We start from the raw sequence: 20803 nt of genomic DNA, 5'->3' as shown, positions 1-20803 counted from the left end.
AGGGCAGTAAGGTCTGGAGTGAACCAAGGGCTATATCTGTTCTTAGTTCTGCATTTTTTGAACGAAGCATGCTTATCTAAGATGGTGAGGAAGTTACTTTTAAAGAATGACCAGGCATCCTCAAATGAAGGGATGAGGTCAATACCCTTCCAGGATACCCGGGCCAGGTCGATTAGAAAGGCCTGCTCGCAGAAGTGTTTTAGGGAGCGTTTGACAGTGATGAGGGGTGGTCGTTTGACTACGGGCCCGTAGCGGATACAGGCAATGATCGCTGAGATCCTGATTGAAGACAGCAGAGGTGTATTTGGAGGGCCAGTTGGTCAGGATAACGTCTATGAGGGTGCCCTTGTTTACAGATTTAGGGTTGTACCTGGTGGGGTCCTTGATGATTTGTGTGAGATTGAGGGCATCTAGCTTAGATTGTATGACTGCCGGGGTGTTAAGCATATCTGTGTATGCAGATGGGATCATGTAGCAGTTCATGTGTTCTTGGTTGAAATATTACTCAATTCCTGTATATAGTGATCAAGTTCCTGTACAGTGTATCTAGAGGATCTTCAGTTGAAGTCAGAAGTTTACATAAACTAGTTTTAGTGACTCCAACATAAGTGTTTCAACCACTTCACAAATTTCTCATTAACAAACTATAGTGATGACAAGTAATTTTTCCATCAATTGTTTACAGACAGATTATTTCACTTATAATTCACTGTATTACAATTCCAGTGGGTCAGAAGCTTACATACACCAAGTTGACTGTGCCTTTAAATATCTTGGAAAATTCTGATAGGTTAATTGACACCATTTGAGTCAATTGCAGGTGTACCCGTTGATGTATTTCAAGGCCTACCTTCAAACTCAGTGCCTCTTTGCTTGACATCATGGAAAAATTAATCAGCCAAGACCTCAGAAAAATAATTGTATTCCTCCACAAGTCTGGTTCATCCTTGAGAGCAATTTCCAAATGCCTGAAGGTACCACGTTCATCTGTACAAACAATATTTCACAAGTATAAACACCATGGGACCACACAGCTGTCATACCGCTCAGGAAGAAGGAGATGTGTCCTGTCTCCTAGAGATGAAAGTACTTTGGTGCGAAAAAGTGCAAAACAATCCAACGGCTCAAGACAACGGTTTTAACTTCTAGCGTCGAGGAATCCCGTATCCGGGAGCGTAATCATAGCCTCAAGCTCATTAGCATAACGCAACGTTAACTATTCATGAAAATCGCAAATGAAATAAAATAAATATATTAGCTCACAAGCTTAGCCTTTTGTTAACAACACTGTCATCTCAGATTTTCAAAATATTCTTTTCAACCATAGCTACACAAGCATTTGTGTAAGAGTATTGATAGCTAGCATAGCATTAAGCCTAGCATTCAGCAGGCAACATTTTCAGAAAAACAAGAAAAGCATTCAAATAAAATCGTTTACCCTTGAAGGACTTCGGATGTTTTCAATGAGGAGACTCTCAGATAGCAAATGTTCAGTTTTTCCAAAAAGATTATTTGTGTAGGAGAAATCGCTCCGTTTTTTCATCACGTTTGGTTAAGAAAAAAACCTGACTCAGTTACACCAGCTCTGTCAGGAGGAATGTGCCAAAATTCACCCAATTTATTGTGGGAAGCTTGTGGAAGGCTACCTAAAACGTTTGACCCAAGTTAAACAATTTAAAGGCAACACTACCAAATACTAATTGAGTGCATGTAAACGTCTGACCCACTGGGAAAGAAATAAAGGCGGAAATAAATCATTTTCTCTACTATTATTCTGACATTTCACATTCTTAAAATAAAGTGATGATCCTAACTGACTTAAGCCAGGCAATTTTTACTATGATTAAATGTCAGGAATTGTGAAAAACTGAGTTTAAATATATTTGGCTAAGGTGTATGTAAACTTCCGACTTCAACTGTATATTCTGATCAACTGGCTTGTTCATATGTCAGGAAACAAAATACACACATTAGTCAGATAATATACCTGGCCATTACAACAGATCAAAAGATTTTATACCATATTCGTAGTTACTGTGTTTTGCCTTTGAAGGGCAGTATAGACGAGGCCTACTATATTTATATGTCAACTTTACTAATATTAAACATATAGCTTTGCTTAACAACCAGAGTAGCATACCTGGCTGGCATGAAAATGAACCATGGGCAAAGCGTCCTCCATTCGCTATTCAAGTGCATACGGATCGTGCATGATAATGTCCCATTCTAAATCAAAATTAACTTGGCACACAATATTTAAGACAAGATTACATTGAGAATAGTCTGATGGGTGAGAATATTATCACTTGTGAATGATGCCCAGCGTGTGCAGTCCAAGGCAAGAAACATTTTTTGCGTCTTAAAAATAATCCTAGCATGCTATGTTGCATAGGCCTATATGTTTTGGTAAGGTTTGTATCACAACTGAAATGGCCAAATAACTAAAGGCCTAGGACCTATAGAACAGGGTTGGAGCCCCCACAGCTGACCGAAACCTGTTCTTATAAGCCCAGTCAGTCATTGCGCAATCTCGTGTATAAACAGAGTTTTGAATCGCCACTATTTAAGAAGAGGATCCCAGCATTCTCATGTTGCTATATTTATTGCTAAATGTTTCAAATTTAGCACATTCATCTGCTTTACAAACAGTGTAGCCTACTTGGTATATTAAAAGTGCTTCCTCCATTTGCTGTGTACGCGCAGGATACAGATTAAATTACTAAAGATATTTAATTTTCATGAAATCACAAGTGCAATATAGCAAAACACAGTTTAGCTTGTTGTTAATCCACCTGGTGTGTCAGATTTCAATAAAGCTTTTCGGCAAACGCATACCAAGCGGTGATGTAAGGACAAAACATTAAACAGCTAGCAGCCAAGTAGATTGGTCACGAAAGTCAGAAAAGCAATAAATTAAATTGCTTACCTTTGATGATCTTCGGATGTTTGCACTCATGAGACTCCCAGTTACACAATACAATTTTCCTTTTGTTCCATAAAGATTTTATATCCAAAATACCTCCGTTTGGTTGGCACTTATGTTCAGAAATCCACAGGCTCGAGCAGCCACGACCGGGCAGACACAAATTCCAAATAGTATCCGTAAAGTTCGTAGAAACATGTCAAACATTTTTTTATAATCAATCCTCAGGTTGTTTTTACAATATATAATCGATAATATTTAAACCAGACTGTAGCTTCTTCAATAGGAGAGAGAGAGAAAATGTCTGCACCAAGCTGTCGCGCATGCAAAATGCTGCTGGCACCCAGCCATCAAATGACGATGTGATCTTTCTCGCTCATTTTTCAAAATAAAAGCCTGAAACTATGTCTAAAGACTGTTCACAACATGTGGAAGCCATAGGAAAAGCAATCTGGTTGAGATCCTTTAAATGAAGCGAAGGCAGGCAATGGAACAGAAAGCTTTCAGGAAAAACAGCACTTAAATCTACGTGAAAACCAGAGACAATACTCAAACATTGCGGTTCATCGATCGGAGCTGTGGACTCGAGTCACGTGACTTGGACTTGAGTACTACTTGACAAAAATAATAAACACTTGACACTCGAATTCAGCGTCTATAACTCTGGACTTAACTTGAGCTGTAACACTGGAGAGACTTGGCTTTCCCAAAAGAGCAGCACCACCTTCCTCTCCTGTTAAATTATGTCATTACAGTGAACATGCAATTCTGTTGTTCAAAACGGAGAATCACATTGAGTTATATGGGAAATGACCATCACATTTGGCTCTGCCTAGTGCCACAGAAAGGCAAGAGGAAAAATAGAACACTAGCCTATATTTTCAACACTTGTCGCTTGAAAATATGATCTCTGAGCAAGAGTCTCCGTGAATGTTTAATCTCAGCCAACCACAGAACTCAACGCGCATGTAGTGGTCAGGGGGTAAATAGGAACACTTTGTTCAAATTGGAGATTTCATAATGTCAGCCAAAATGTAGCTGTACAGTGCCCGCAAAAGTTTATCCCCTTTGGCGGTTTTCCTGTTTTTTAAATGAATTTTTATTTGGATTTCATGTAACGGACATACACAAAATAGTCCAAATTGGTGAAGTGAAAAATTACTTGTTTCAAAAAAGCCCCTAAATAAGATCTGGTGCAACCAATTACATTCAGAAGTCACATAATTAGTTAAATAAAGTCCACCTGTGTGCAATCTAACTAATTATGTGACTTCTGAATGTAATTGGTTGCACCAGATCTTATTTAGGGGCTTTTTTGAAACAAGTAATTTTTCACTATAGATATATATATATATATCTGTTCTGAAAGGCCCCAGTCTGCAACACCACTAAGTAAGGGGCACCACCAAGCATGCGGGACCATGAAGACCAAAGAGCTCACCAAACAGGTCAGGGACAAAGTTGTGGAGAAGCACAGATCAGGGTTGGGTTATAAAAAAAAATCTGAATCTTTGAACATCCCACGGAGCACCATTAAAATGCATTATAAAAAATTCTAAGAATATGGCACAACAAACCTGCCAAGAGAGGGCTGCCCACCAAAACTCAGACCAGGCAAGGAGGTCATTAATCAGAAGCAACAAAGAGACCAAAGAAAACCCTGAAGGAGTTGCAAAGCTCCACAGCGGAGATTGGATTATCTGTCCATAGGACCACTAAGTCTACATTCCACAGAGCTGGGCTTTACAGAAGAGTGGCCAGAAAAGAGCCATTGCTTATAGAAGAAAATAAGCAAACACGTTTGGTGTTCGCCAAAAGGCACGTGGGAGACTCCCCAAACATATGAAAGAAGGTACTCTGGTCAGATGAGACTAAAATTGAGTTTTTTGGCCATCAAGGAAAAACACCATGTCTGGCGCAAACCCAACACACCACCACCACCAATGGTGGCAGCATCATGCTGTGGGGATGTTTTTCATCAGCAGGGAATGGGAAACTGGTCAGAATTGAAGGAATGATGGATGGCGCTAAATACAGGGAAATTAATGAGGGAAACCGGTTTCAGTCTTCTAGAGATTTGAGACTGGCACGGAAGTTCACCTTCCAGCAGGACAATGATCCTAAGCATACTGCTAAAGCAACAATCGAGTGGTTTAAGGGGAAACATTTAAATGTCTTGGAATGGCCTAATCAAAGCCCAGACCACAATCCAATTGAGAATCTGTGGTGTGACTTAAAGATTGCTGTGCAGAACCCATCCAACTTGAAAGAGCTGGAGCAGTTTTGTCTTGAAGAATGGGCAACAATGCCAGTGGCTAGATGTGCCAAGCTTATAGAAACATACCCCAAGAGCTGTAATTGCTGCAAATGGTGGCTCTATAAAGTATAGGCTTTGGGGGTGAATAGTTATGTACGCACAAGTTCTGTTTGTCTTATTTCTTGTTTGTTTCACAATAAAAAATATTTTGCATCTTCAAAGTGGTAGGTATGTTGTGTAAATCAAATGATAAACCCCCCCCCCCAAAAAATATATTTTAATTCCAGGTTGTAACACAAAATAAGAAAATGCCAAGGGGGGTGAATACCTTTGCAAGCCACTGTAATATCAACAGTAGCTGTAAATAATTTGGATGGGCTTTCTATTAGAAATGATGATTCAAGGAAACATTTTCATGATCTGTGGAGTTTATTAATAAGCCTATGTATTGTACTAGTGGGCTAAAATAAGGAAGGGAGAAAATATTACTTACTTTAATGGCATTGGGTCAGCGGTCAAACGACCCCCACTCATCACTGTAAAACGCTCCCTGAAACACTTCAGCGAGCAGGCCTTTCTAATCGACCTGGCCGGGGTATCCTGGAAGGATATTGATCTCATCCCGTCAGTAGAGGATGCCTGGATATTTTTTTTAAATGCCTTCCTAACCATCTTAAATAAACATGCCCCATTCAAGAAATTTAGAACCAGGAACATATATAGCCCTTGGTTCTCCCCAGACCTGACTGCCCTTAACCAACACAAAAACATCCTATGGCGTTCTGCATTAGCATCGAACAGCCCCCGTGACATGCAGCTGTTCAGGGAAGCTAGAAACCATTATACACAGGCAGTTAGAAAAGCTAAGGCTAGCTTTTTCAAGCAGAAATTTGCTTCCTGCAACACTAACTCAAAAAAGTTCTGGGACACTGTAAAGTCCATGGAGAATAAGAACACCTCCTCCCAGCTGCCCACTGCACTGAAGATAGGAAACACTGTCACCACTGATAAATCCACCATAATTGAGAATTTCAATAAGCATTTTTCTACAGCTGGCCATGCTTTCCACCTGGCTACTCCTACCCTGGTCAACAGCACTGCACCCCCCACAGCAACTCGTCCAAGCCTTCCCCATGTCTCCTTCTCCCAAATCCGTTCAGCTGATGTTCTGAAAGAGCTGCAAAATCTGGACCCCTACAAATCAGCCGGGCTAGACAATCTGGACCCTTTCTTTCTAAAATTATCTGCCGAAATTGTTGCCACCCCTATTACTAGCCTGTTCAACCTCTTTGGTGTCGTCTGAGATCCCCAAAGATTGGAAAGCAGCTGCGGTCATCCCCCTCTTCAAAGGGGGGGACACTCTTGACCCAAACTGCTACAGACCTATATCTATCCTACCATGCCTTTCTAAGGTCTTCGAAAGCCAAGTCAACAGATTACCGACCATTTCGAATCTCACCATACCTTCTCTGCTATGCAATCTGGTTTCAGAGCTGGTCATGGGTGCACCTCAGCCACACTCAAGGTCCTAAACGATATCTTAACCGCCACCGATAAGAAACATTACTGTGCAGCCGTGTTCATTGATCTGGCCAAGGCTTTCGACTGTCAATCACCACATCCTCATCGGCAGACTCGACAGCCTTGGTTTCTCAAATGATTGCCTCGCCTGGTTCACCAACTACTTCTCCGATAGAGTTCAGTGTGTCGAATCGGAGGGTCTGCTGTCCGGACCTCTGGCAGTCTCTATGGGGGTGCCACAGGGTTCAATTCTTGGACCGACTCTTCTCTGTATACATCAATGAGGTCGCTCTTGCTGCTGGTGAGTCTCTGATCCACCTCTACGCAGACAACACCATTCTGTATACTTCTGGCCCTTCTTTGGACACTGTGCTAACAACCCTCCAGGCAAGCTTCAATGCCATACAACTCTCCTTCCGTGGCCTCCAATTGCTCTTAAATACAAGTAAAACTAAATGCATGCTCTTCAACCGATCGCTACCCGCTCCTACCCGCCTGTCCAACATCACTACTCTGGACGGCTCTGATTTAGAATACGTGGACAACTACAAATACTTAGGTGTCTGGTTAGACTGTAAACTCTCCTTCCAGACCCATATCAAATATCTCCAATCCAAAGTTAAATCTAGAATTGGCTTCCTATTTCGCAACAAAGCATCCTTCACTCATGCTGCCAAACATACCCTTGTAAAACTGACCATCCTACCAATCCTCGACTTTGGCGATGTCATTTACAAAATAGCCTCCAATACCCTACTCAACAAATTGGATGCAGTCTATCACAGTGCAATCCGTTTTGTCACCAAAGCCCCATATACTACCCACCATTGCGACCTGTACGCTCTCGTTGGCTGGCCCTCGCTTCATACTCGTCGCCAAACCCACTGGCTCCATGTCATCTACAAGACCCTGCTAGGTAAAGTCCGCACTTATCTCAGCTCGCTGGTCACCATAGCATCTCCCACCTGTAGCACACGCTCCAGCAGGTATATCTCTCTAGTCACCCCAAAACCAATTCTTTCTTTGGCCGCCTCTCCTTCCAGTTCTCTGCTGCCAATGACTGGAACGAACTACAAAAAGCACTGAAACTGGAAACACTTATCTCCCTCACTAGCTTTAAGCACCAACTGTCAGAGCAGCTCACAGATTACTGCACCTGAACATAGCCCACCTATATTTAACCCAAACAACTACCTCTTTCCCTACTGTATTTAATTTATTTATTTTGCTCCTTTGCACCCCATTATTTTTATTTCTACTTTGCACATTCTTCCATTGCAAATCTACCATTCCAGTGTTTTACTTGCTATATTGTATTTACTTTGCCACCATGGCCTTTTTTTGCCTTTACCTCCCTTATCTCACCTCATTTGCTCACATCGTATATAGACTTGTTTATACTGTATTATTGACTATGATTGTTTTGCTCCATGTGTAACTCTGTGTCGTTGTATGTGTTGTTGTATGTGTCGAACTGCTTTGCTTTATCTTGGCCAGGTCGCAATTGTAAATGAGAACTTGTTCTCAACTTGCCTACCTGGTTAAATAAAGGTGAAAAAAAAAATAATAATAAAAAAAATAAAAAATTGGTATAAAACCCCAAATTAGGGACTTGAGACTTGACCTGAGCTCTGGAACTTGAGACTTGCCTATTATTGCTTGGGATTTAATGCGAGACTTGAAGGGTAAGACTTGCAAAATTGTGACTTGTTACCATCTCTGCCATCAATGATCTACAACCAACTTGAATGAGTTTGAGCAATTTTGCCAAGAAGAATAGATAGATGGGGCCCCAAGAGTTTGTCAAAGTTGGAGGAAATGTATTCAAAATTATTTGTAATTGCCGTCAAAGGTGCTTCTTCCAAGGGGTGTGAAGACCTATCCATTGTTAGATTTAAATTGAAGGGAGCCAAATGTGACAACTGTGCAAAGGGCGTAAAGACTAGATTGTGGTGTTCTCACCTTTCATGGGGTTGAAGAAGTTGAAGAAGGAGTCGTTGGGCACCTGCTTGGTGACTGTGCGAACAGTGCCACGGCCTTTGTGCTTCTGCTTCTTCTTAATGGTCTTCACCGTCACATCCTTCCCCTTATGCCAGTCTATCTGACAACTAGAGGGGAGGGCAGGGAGAGAAAGGAGAAACTTTGTTTTATGTGCTAACTGACATGACGAGTAAAACTTTGAGGGCCGGTTTCTGCAATGTCCTGGACGTCATTGGAGAATCTCCATTGAAGTAGCTTTTCAGTCCAGGACTGACCTTAAACCCCTAGTCGATGTCCGCACCCCATAAAAACCTGTCAGTTTAAGCTTGAGATAGCCCAACAAAAAAGAGGTTTCCCATAGTGAATCTTTTTTTAATGCGTTTGTATGGGCTAAAACAAGGCCCGAAAATGATTTTATTAAATGTTTCTATATACACTGCTTAAAAAATTAAAGGGAACACTTAAACACAATGTAACTCCAAGTCAATCACACTTCTGTGAAATCAAACTGTCCACTTAGGAAGCAACACTGATTGACCATAAATTGCACAAGCTGTTGTGCAAATGGAATAGACAACAGGTGGAAATTATAGGCAATTAGCAAGACACTCCCGATAAAAGGAGTGGTTCTGCAGGTGGTGACCACAGACCACTTCTCAGTTCCTCCGTGAGCTCGCCAGAGGTAGCCTGACTGCCATTAGGTACAGAGATGAGATCCTCAGACCCCTTGTGAGACCATATGCTGGTGCCGTTGGCCCTGGGTTCCTCCTAATGCAAGACAATGCTAGACCTCATGTGGCTGGAGTGTGTCAGCAGTCCCTGCAAGAGGATGGCATTGATGCTATGGACTGGCCCGCCCGTTCCCCAGACCGGAATCCAATTGAGCACATCTGGGACATCATGTCTCGCTCCATCCACCAACGCCACGTTGCACCACAGACTTCCCAGGAGTTGGCGGATGCATTAGTCCAGGTCTGGGAGGAGATCCCTCAGGAGACCATCCGCCACCTCACCAGGAGCATGCCCAGGTGTTGTAGGGAGGTCATACAGGCACGTGGAGGCCACACACACTACTGAGCCTCATTTTGACTTGTTTTAAGGACATTACATCAAAGTTGGATCAGCCTGTAGTGTGGTTTTCCACTTTAATTTTGAGTGCGACTCCAAATCCAGACCTCCATGGGTTGATAAATTTGATATCCATTGATAATTTTTGTGTGATTGTTGTCAGCACATTCAACTATGTAAAGAAAAGAGTATTGAATAAGAATATTTCATTCAGATCTACGATGTGTTATTTTAGTTCCCTTTATTTTTTTGAGCTACATATATACATATATATATATTTATTTATTTTTTGACACTTCAAGGGATCTTAAAATTCCAAATCAAATGATCCTTGTTTGCCCGTAAAACAATTACATATAGCTTAGTAGAACCCCCCCTCCACAGGCTTAGACAGTTATGGGTTCATCTATGTGCGGGAAAACGTCCCTTGAGGTTTTGGTTTATTACTGTCACAATACCATGATACACAATTGTCCATGGCAAAAAAGAAAAACAGCGAACTCTATGGTCTTTTAAACAGAGACTCAGCGATATGACATGTAACAGATGAGCGATGCGTTACAATGCACTCACAGAGTAGATGCGCATTAAACAGCTACAACTTGATAGCTGCGGGTCTGGAAACAGCTAGGAAGTTAAGCCGAGCATTTCAATTAGTTGTTGCAGAAATTGACCCGGTATTGCCATTCACTTCGTGTATTGCTGACTACTTTTAAGAACCTGTCATGTAAAATATGTGCAATAGCTTAGAAAATACAGACATTTGACTCTTGGTGGAAGCATTATTTGTTTACAACATTAGGACCACTTTACTGAGGAAATGTTGTGTTTCCTTGCTATGAGTATTGAGACAGAGAATCGTGATAACCTCCTAATGTCGTTGACCCTCACCCTTCACAGTCGAAAATTTCCGGGCCCTCAAATGAGAAGGGTTCAGCTTCATCAGGCTCCGACTTCATCTTGTAGACTTTAGAGAGCACAGCGTTGTTGAAGAAACAGTTTGGCTCAAAGTGGAACTCTAGTGTGAAACTCTGCCAAGGGGAAACAATAGAGGGACAAACAACCAAATTACACAGAAAATACCTTCACAAAAACACTGTCTCGCACATACAGACAAGAGGTTATTTGATCAGCTATGTGATTAGTTTATTGTACAAAATGTATTCATTCTATGAATAAAGGGATGTGATCTGAAAAAAACAAGTCAGAAGACGAACTCAATTATCGATGTCAACTTCCTATGTTCAGACACAGATAAAGGATAAATGATCCTGGAAAAAAGATGGATCCCAGACTCAGTTGGATTGTAATACCTACCATAGGTTGTCCAGGCTCAGAGAACTTGACTTGGATGTCCTGAAGGTGCTTCAGGATAGGCTCATCGTGTTCCTGATGGAACAGAAACCGCTTCAATGCAGTACTCCACTCCAATGTGTTTACATTGTAGCATATCACTCAGATGTAGCATATCACTCACCACTCCACTGTGTGCGCACTAGTTAGGAGAGAAATCACACACTGACTAGGCCCCACATGAAAGTAAGACAGTCTACCTGCAGCATGTCACTAAGCATGTCCACGCTCTTGAAGATGGTGAGCCAGAACTCGGGTATGCCTTTGGGGTCTTCCTCTGGGGCGGCGTCCTCTTTCTTCTCCTCAACAGCAGCCTTCTTCTTCAGCTCCTCCTACAGGCAAGACAATTGTTACTATACTTTGATTTCTCATGTATTCCCATCTGTGCATGTACTATGCAGTTGTCAGTTACCAACAGTTGTCCTGGAGAGCTATCCTTTTGTTCATGTGCAGCACATTTTAAGGGTGGATGGTACTTGTCCTGGATGGTTTGAGCTGTCTGGCTGGTGCCGGTGAGCAGCAGAGGCAGGAAGCAGAAGATTCAGAGCAAGGTTTTTATTTTTAAGGCTCTTGGAGCAGGTATATACAAATCATCAAACAAGATGCTGGACCAGGCTCAAAGTAAAGAATAAATATAAAGATTGAAGATCAGTCTGACTAGCCCCAGGACTCCAAACACCACCAACTAACCCCTGCAGAGACAGGGAGCCATCTTACCCTCCCATAAGGCACCAGGTGACAGGCAACACTTGTAATTGAATGCACTTTGTCAAACTAAACCAATAAACACCTCTACAGTTTAGTTACTATAACCTGTACGATACAGAAATATATAGAATACTTTGAAAGGGCTGGACTAGAGCAGAAGCTTCCCCCCCCCAATTAGCAATGGTGTGTCCCTTCTTAAATAGCTAACTATGGTCACCTGTGTGCTTGGCGGCCATGCCCCTCCACATTCTACAAGACAGATCTCACACACAAACGTGTAAGTATTGCTTTAGACTGGCCAATAGTACTGCTTTAGACTTGCAACAAAATTTCTCAGATTTACTTCAGATGTCTTCTGTAAAATATATTCAATGTTAAGTAATGATTTAAACTAGATCTAACACCGGTAACACAATACACCAAAATGAGTATTTGGTGAGGTGACCAAGCACTATGTATAATTTGAAAATGGGACTAATGAGGAAGCAGAGTTAGCTTTCTCATTTGCAACAACAAAAATGAACACACTGGTTCCTAGTTTGAAGGTTCCATCTAAACAGAGCTGTGACTGGCTACAGCATGTTTGAGGGGCATGATGCATGAGCCAATCAGTTCACTAACCGCTAGCTCTTCCTCCTCCTCTCTGTCGTTGTGCCACTCACACTCTTCGTCTGTGGGTTCCACTATGGCTGTCACCACGTCTCGTCTCTGTGGGTAAAACACACAAAAAAAAAAGAACACAAAAAAAGTGACTGGCAAGAAACAGCACGCACTAACTTTTTAAAAGAGCCAACCACTAGAGCATTGGACAAGTACCCGGAAAGTTGCAAGTTCAAACCCCCGAGCTGACAAGGTACAAATCTGTCATTCTGCCCCTGAACAGACAGTTAACCCACTGTTCCTAGGCAGTCATTGAAAATAAGAATTTGTTCTTAACTGACTTGCCTAGTTAAATAAAAGTAAAATAAAATATTAACTACGAGGGATGTGACAACGTGACAATTTATCAGTTTTCCATTCAAAATCAAAGTGAATTCACAACGTAGCGGCACTGGTGCCAGTAATTGTTTAGGTCTCACGGTGCATCCCTTTAAGATGGTTAAACATTGCATCTGTACTACTGTTACTGTAACTCCATTTCCTTCTCATTTAACTTCTCAAAAGTATTGCCTTACAGATATTTCTCTGCCATTTTCCCAATTGGCAAAGACAATGACTTCATGGCGGAGTCACCTCCAAAATAATTTATTCCTCAACTCCTTGCACGCCGACTCCTGGTTTTGACTCCCATTTCTGTGTGTCAAGATTAGATTGCGCTAGGAATCGACTCTTGAGATGAAGTATTTTTGGAACAGAGGAGACTGATTAGTTGCCGTACTTCCGAGAACAAACACTTGCATATTTCATAGCGAGCTAGTGAGGGACAGAGAGGGGAGGGGCACAGTATAGGCAGGTCGGCCACCAGGCATACAGTCAGAACCGTGCACTAGGCCCATCTATCAGTATAGGCAGGTCGGCCACCATGCATGCAGTCAGAACCGTGCACTAGGCCCATTATCAGTATAGGCAGGTCGACCACCATGCATACAGTCAGAACCGTGCTCTAGGCCCATTATCAGTATAGGCAGGTCGGCCACCAGGCATACAGTCAAAACTGTGCACTAGGCCTATCTATCGGAAATCAAAAGGTGTATGTCGCAATGGAAAGCTGTATCTTGCAATGTCTCGCAACTTCAGCAAAGCGGGGGCCTATCAATGAATAGGCTAGGACATTCTGCATGCAGTAGATCAGACTGAGAAAGAGCAGGGGCGTGTAACCATTAGGCCAAACAGAAACTAAGGACAAAATCAGGTAGGTCCCTTCCCATTACAAAATGTTTCTTAAAACGGAAGCAAACAATGAAACAGAATCAGCAAAATGAATACGCCCCCAGGCAGTGTTTCCACAAGCCACGAAATTGAAAAGCCGATAAATAAAAATGGTGGCGGTCAATACATTGAGAAATAACGAATATTCTTTTTATTGATAGAAATACCAGTCAATGTAAATACATTTGACTAGTCATGCTTAGTCTACAGGTTATTTTGCTTGAAATTAAATTGGCACGTGCGTAAGCTACAGTATATTCATCTTATTTATCACACCCGTACCAGCATAAAGATTCAGAGCCTTTGAGCGGAAAATCTGATTGAGATGCAGCAGCAGCTCAAACAGAAAGCAGAATTCATCAGCGCGTCACAACACTTTGCAATGAGCTGGAGGCTGTATGCATTTTCAAACCTGAACTTTTAATACGAGGCATGTCTTACCTTGTTTCAAAGTAGACCATTAGATTTTTCTACATTTCAAGCTGATACTAACATCACATTGGCTCGCACATTTATGTTTTCATATCATAGTCATCGCTCTACTCCGCCTGTCTGCAATGAACTTGAAACATTGCATCAACTACTCTAGGCCCTCAGTTTCCATAATAGTGAGCTCTGGACAGACATCTGTATCTGCGCAAGGGATAAGAAGTACCAAGGTATATTAAGACATTTCTACTGGATCAGAGAATAAAATGTTTCAAACAAAAGACAATGAATAAATGATGAACTCAAATGGGATGAAATAAACCAAAACTTGCTTCTCACAAGTGTAGCATGGCTTTGTGAGCTACGCAAACAAAATGTCCAATCTGACAATGAGAAGAGTAAACTAATAACAATAAATTGAATGCATTAACAGAAAATAGCATAACCAAACACTGTAGATTTTAAACAATGCAGATTAAGTGTAAATGTACTACTGGTGATATTACAGTGCCTTCGAAAAGAATTCAGTTCTTGACTTTTTCCACATTTTGTTACGTTAATGCCTTATTCTAAAATTGATTCAATTGTTTCCTGCACCTCATTAACCCACACACAATACCCCATAATGACAAAGCAAAAACAGGTTATACATTTTTGCTAATTTATTAAAAATAAAACTTAAAATCGCTTTTACATTTTTCAGCATTTACTCAGGACTTTGTTGAAGCACCTTTGGCTGTGATTAAAGCATCGAGTCTTCTTGGGTATGATGCTACAAGCTTGGCACACCTGTATTCGGGGAGTTTCTCCCATTCTGCTCTGCAGAGCCTCTCAAGCTCTGTCAGGTTGGATGGGGAGCGTCGCTGCAGTTATTTTCAGATCTCTCCAGATATGTTAGATCAGGTTCAAGATCATGCTCTGGCTGGGCACTCAAGGACATTCAGATACTTGTCCCCAAGCCACTCCTGCGTTGTCTTGGCTGTGTGCTTAGGGTCGTTGTCCTGTTGGAAGGTGAACCGTCGCCACAGTCTGAGGTCCTGAGCAGGTTTTCGTCAAGGGTCTCTACTTTGCACAGTTCATATTTTCTTAGATCTTGACTAGTCTTCCAGTCCCTGCCGCTGAAAAACATCCCCACAGCATGATGCTGCCACCACCATGCTTCACCGTAGGGATGGTGCCAGGTTTGCTCCAGATGTGACGCTTGGCATTCAGGCCCAAGAGTTCAATCATGCCATCATCAGATCAGAGAAACTTGTTTCTCATGGTCAGAGTCCTTTGGTGCCTTTTGTAAACTCCAAGCGGGATGTCATGTGCCTTTCATTGAGGAGTGGCTTCCATCTGGCCACTCCACCATAAAGGCTTGATTGAGAATTGATTGAGAATGATTGAGGCCACTGTTCTTGAGGACCTTCAATGCTGCAGAAATTTGTTGGTATCCTTCCCCAGATCTGTGCCTCGACCCAATCCAGTCTTGGAGCTCTACAGACAATTTCTTCGACCTCATGGCTTGGTTTTGCTCTGACATGCACTGTCAATAGTGGGACCTTACATAGACAGGTGTGTGCCTTTCCAAATCATGTCCAATGAATTGAATTTACCACAGGTGGACTCCAATCAAGTTTTAGAAACATCAAGGATGATCAATGGAAACAGGATGCACCGGAGCTCAATTTTTAGTCTCATAGCAAAGGGTCAGAATATTTATGTAAATAAAAAAGGTCTGTTTTTTTATTAGTAATACATTTGCTAGTGTAAAAAAAAAATGTTTTTGTTTTGTCATTATGGGGTATCGTGTAAATTAGAGTTTATTTATTTATATATATATAGATTTTTGTTTTTAAATCAATTTTAGTGTAAGGATGTAAAGTAACAAAATGTGGACAAAGTCAAAGGCTCTGAATACTCTGAGGGCATACGTAAATGGTAGCTGCAACTTCATTTGTTCGCTATAAATTATAACCTTGTCCGATGAGCATACTTCAAGTCTTCATACTTGATGCCAAAGCAGCGCTCCCTCATTTTTGCATTGAGTACTGAGCCACTGTTGGAAGTAGTCCACCTCTTTCCCTTCCTGTGGGGCGTCATTATCTAAGTGGTTTCCTGCCCTTAGTCTGTACAAATTGTTAAGAAATTCCTAGTATATGTCCGTCATTTGCTTTCACTAATCCTGTGCTCAGTGCACAGGAGAGGAAAGGACACAAGAAGAAGAAGCCACAGAGATAGCACCTGTCGTGTGACTGTACCTTGTCGAAGAGGGGCTGGTAGAGGCCAGCGTACTTCCTCTCCAGCTCATGGACTTCCTCATAGAACTTTGCTTCTATGCTGGCACATTGCACCTGTAGCTTCTTCAGGGCGTAGACTCGCCTCTTCACAGCCTTGGGGAGCAGGCTGGGGAAGAGCGGGAGAGGCATAATCATGCACACTCATCACAAAATGGTAAATCCATGTAGCAAAGTGCACACATAAGGAGAAAGGACAGATGAAGTGAATATATAACATCCCAGAACCCAAGAGCCATGCATGTCTAAAATAAAGTATAGTAGCATGTTTCTATGAGGGCAATTCTGTGGGAAAGTCAATTGGAGCATGGAAAATAAAGTTGGTCATTTGCAAATGGGGCTGTGTCAACAAAGTCTCTCAGAGAAGAAAATTGGTTGTAAGTGCCCAGAATATACATTTGACTTGGGGGTACAAATCAAAAGCTACGCATGAAGCCTCTTTAATCATAAGATTCCTACCTAGACCTCATGAGCTGTCCTAACCAGTTAAACGTTACATCTATTTAACTAGGCAAGTCAGTCAGTTAAGAACAAATTCTTATTTACAATGACGGCCTCCCCGGCAAACCCGGACGACGCTGGGCCAATTGTGCGCCGCACTATGGGAATCCCAATCACGGCCTGTTGTGATACAGCCTCGATTCGAACCAGGGACACGCCTCTTGCATTGAGATGCAATGCCTTAGGCCCGCTGCACCACTCGGAAGCCCATTAGCCGGTAATAGCCAGCGTTTGTCTGGTATTTGCATCATTAAGTGCAGTTAAATTTGGAGTGCACAGGATATTTGTTATACATCTTCTCACATCCGAACAGCATACAGATAGAGCCTTTGAGTGGAAAATCTGTCACACAGCACAAGAGCTGTTGCAAGACAACTGGGAACTCTGAAAAATACGGAGGTAAAATCATTACATATTCAGGTTGATAAGTCGGAGCTCGAGAAAGAGGCCCTGAGTTGGAATTCCGAGTTGGACTACCATTCAAAACTATTTTTCCCCAGTCAGCTATTTTTCCCCCAGTTGTCTTGAACTCACAAATGTTATTTATTTAACCTTTATTTAACCAGTTCAGTTGTTTTCAACACGGCGGCAAACGGCAACGGAAGGCAGGCTTCATCAGCGCGTCACACAACACTTTACAATGAGATGGAGGCAGTATGCATTTACCAAAACATTTACTTCATTATTTGAAACCTGAACGCTTTAATACGAGGCATGTCTTACCTTGCTTCCAAGCAGCCTCTTAGATCACTCTTCTAAACTGCTAATTGACATTTCATTCTATCACATGAAACTGTTCACATGTGCAGTGATATTCTGACAATGGTGGTTTCCCGCTAATAGCATTATGGAGCGAAGAGTCGCAAGAAGCCTACTGCCTTGTGCACATTGCTGCGCTTATAATGTATTGAAATAATGGTTTGTCAACATTAAGCGAAATGCTCTCCTCGGCTGCATCAGACTCATTGCTTTTTAATGTATTTTTTTTGTTTATGTAGCCTAGGCCTACTGGTTGAATACATTTGGGATCTATCATCCCGCAACTGTCCCAGAATGCTTGGAATAAGCAATTTCTTTCTCGACAAGCTGACAAATAGAACTTTTAAACTTTTATACTATTCGTCTTGTTGGCTGTGGAAAAGTAAAATGTGGACAGTTCAAAGAGCACATCAGAATTCAGTAAGGACTGCACATCATTGCAATCTCGACTTGCATGTTCTGTTAATATGAATGACCATATTCAAAATGTGATTTGTCATTCTGAGCACTGTGGGTGGACGCCCTAAACAAGTTATTACTAAAATGTCTGGTCAATTAAACGTTACATTAGCTGGCTAGCCAGTTCAAATAATGACCATATACTATTCAAAAAAGTATGTGGACACCCTTTGAAATTAGTGGATTTGGCTATTTCAGCCACACCGGTTGCTGACCAGAGTAAACAATCGAGCACACAGCCATGTAATCTCCAGGCAAACATTGGCAGTAGAATGGCCTCACTGAAGAGCTCAGTGACTTTCAACATGGAACCATCATAGGATGCCACCTTTCCAACAAATCAGTTAGTCAAATTGTTGCCCTGCTGTTATTATGAAGTGGAAACTTCTAGCAGCAACAACGGCTCAGCTGCAAAGTGGTAAGCCACACAAGTTCACAGAAAGGGACCGCAATTCACAAGAGTTCCAAACTGCCTCTGGAAGCAACGTCAGCACAATAAGTTTGTCAGGAGCTTCATGAAATGGGTTCCGATGGCCGAGCAGCCACACACAAGCCCAAGATCACCATGCACAATTAAAAGCGTTGGCTGTAAAGCCCGTCGCCATTGGACTACGGAGCAGTGGAAATAATTTCTCTGGAGTGATGAATCACGCTTCACCATCTAGCAGTCAAACGGATAAATCTGGATTTGGAGACCAGGAGAGCGCAACCTGCCCCAATGCAAACTGTAAAGTTTGGTGGAGTGTAAAGTTAGTGAAAGGAAATCAACACTACAGCATATATTCTAAGCGATTCTATGCTTCCAACTTTGTGACAACAGTGTGAGGAAATTATGCAGCCTAAGTTGTAGCCTCTTTCAGTTCACCTTTAATTATGTCATTTTAATTCCATCTTCCATCAATTAGATCTCTTAACTTGCTTTCCGTCCAGCGGAGCACCAATTGTAACTGCCGCTCCACAGCAGGCACATTGAAAGTATCAGAAAGCATGCTTTTCCCCCCAAACTTTTCCAGAACAACAATATAGTGCCCTTATGTTTTGATTTCTAAGACATTCTCAGGTTTGTAGGTCTATCACATCAAAATAAATCATGGATTTTATTGTGATGGTATAGGCTATATTAAATGGATTTATTCAACTTTCTAAAATGTAGATGTTCCAAAGCCACGCAGCAGCAGCTTGTACGCGTAGAAACGCAGTGATGCTAAACACCTTTGTGTTAGTTAACGGTCAATTAGTGACATCGGCAGACTTTGCATGACAATTACTGGCTGACAATTTCACTACCGCCACAGCCCTAGGCACACACATCAAAATATTGGTTTAAATTTGGTTAGTCCATCATGCAACACATGAAAACATTTATTTTGCATGAAAACGTAAATCCAGTGCTGGAATCACCCATAAAATATCTGTGACTAGTGCTCACCTCTCCATGTTATGGAGGCTGTCCTGTCTGTCCAACGGTCCTCCTGGGATCTGCATGCCATGGTCTCCCTTACCTGTCAATCAAACCAGAGCACACAAACCGACTCAGACTTGAGCACTACTACTCATCACCAATTCACTGTGTGAATCATGCTGGCCACGTTCCAAATCTGCACATTTAGACTGAATCTAAATTGTATTTCCATGATTCTTCATGTCCCATCTCCTCCAATGTGCTTTGAGGAGGCGGCAAGGAGGTCAGGGGTGCGTTAACTATATGAAGAAATGTCATAACCTGTGAGCCAGAGAATATTTTCAGGACCACAGCGAGGGGACCGCAACCAAGTGCAAGAGAAACCACTCAATTCAGCAACATGGCAGTGGAGAGCTCTTAATGAGCAGATTCTACAGATAATTGTTTATTCTCCTACCTTGGCAAACACTACATTGATCTGTATTATTATTCCCCCAAAGTTTAGATTTGTAAAACAATAGGAAATAAAAACCCAGTTTATTTTCAACCGCAAGTACTGTGTTGGGACTCCTGATTATACGCCACAAATTACTACCGAAACCCAGAAGGGAGTGATTCTTTAATGGGAAAATGACAAGGGATATTGAGGATTACATTGGAAACGTGGAGTTCAGAAACCATGGCCGAGCAACTTGCACGATGAAATATAGATTCAGGGAACGACAAGGACGGCAACTCCAAGGCTGTTATTCAGAATTGATCAGGTACAAGGAGAAGAAATTCCTCCAAGACATTAACATGAGGGTTATGGAACTGATTGTTCCTTTACAAACATATGAACGGACATTGAAAATGTGTAAAAAAATAAACTTAAGGTTTAAAACACAAATGAAAAATGCAAATGGAGGACAATGCACGCTCAACTTCCGATCGTTTGAACAATGTGTGAAATCAGTGAAACTACCCAAACTGGTTATTGAAAAGATCGCCAATGGCAAACGTTTCAGTCAAACACAACAATTGAAAATAACCCAAATCTCAGTAAGTCAGAACACTGTAAATTCAACTAACCAGTACAGCTGCAAGTCTAGCATTAACTAATGACAGGAAAATGCAATATAAAACGATTTGGAAGTAAAGATCTAGGTCATTAATGCGCACACGAACAAGCTCAAGTGACTTCAGACGTACAGTTGAAGGCCTGATCACAGACAACGATGAGACCGCCTATAGGGAAGGGTTCAGAGACCTGGCAGTGTGGTGCCAGGACAACATCTCCCACAACATAACCAAGA

General features: G+C 41.8%; 1 protein-coding gene across 4 annotated transcripts in view; it reads right to left on the bottom strand.

Annotated features, from left to right (window-relative positions):
* The window catches only part of nap1l4a (nucleosome assembly protein 1-like 4a), a 65771-nt gene that overhangs the window by 30760 nt on the left and 14208 nt on the right, over nucleotides 1–20803 (bottom strand). For all 4 annotated transcript variants that reach the window (XM_064930623.1, XM_064930620.1, XM_064930621.1 and 1 more), the window contains exons 3-9: nucleotides 19536–19608; nucleotides 16352–16496; nucleotides 12432–12518; nucleotides 11303–11434; nucleotides 11067–11138; nucleotides 10641–10780; nucleotides 8664–8809 (exon numbers count right to left, since the gene is read on the bottom strand). In XM_064930623.1, the coding sequence (XP_064786695.1) occupies nucleotides 8664–8809; nucleotides 10641–10780; nucleotides 11067–11138; nucleotides 11303–11434; nucleotides 12432–12518; nucleotides 16352–16496; nucleotides 19536–19608 (795 nt within the window). The remainder of the gene's footprint in view (nucleotides 1–8663; nucleotides 8810–10640; nucleotides 10781–11066; nucleotides 11139–11302; nucleotides 11435–12431; nucleotides 12519–16351; nucleotides 16497–19535; nucleotides 19609–20803) is intronic.

This window comes from Oncorhynchus masou, chromosome 22, assembly GCF_036934945.1.
Source record: "Oncorhynchus masou masou isolate Uvic2021 chromosome 22, UVic_Omas_1.1, whole genome shotgun sequence".
In the NCBI taxonomy this organism is placed as follows: domain Eukaryota; kingdom Metazoa; phylum Chordata; class Actinopteri; order Salmoniformes; family Salmonidae; genus Oncorhynchus; species Oncorhynchus masou.
The sequence above is the reverse complement of the archived record's forward strand: the minus strand, read 5'-3'. Positions and strand labels throughout refer to the sequence as shown.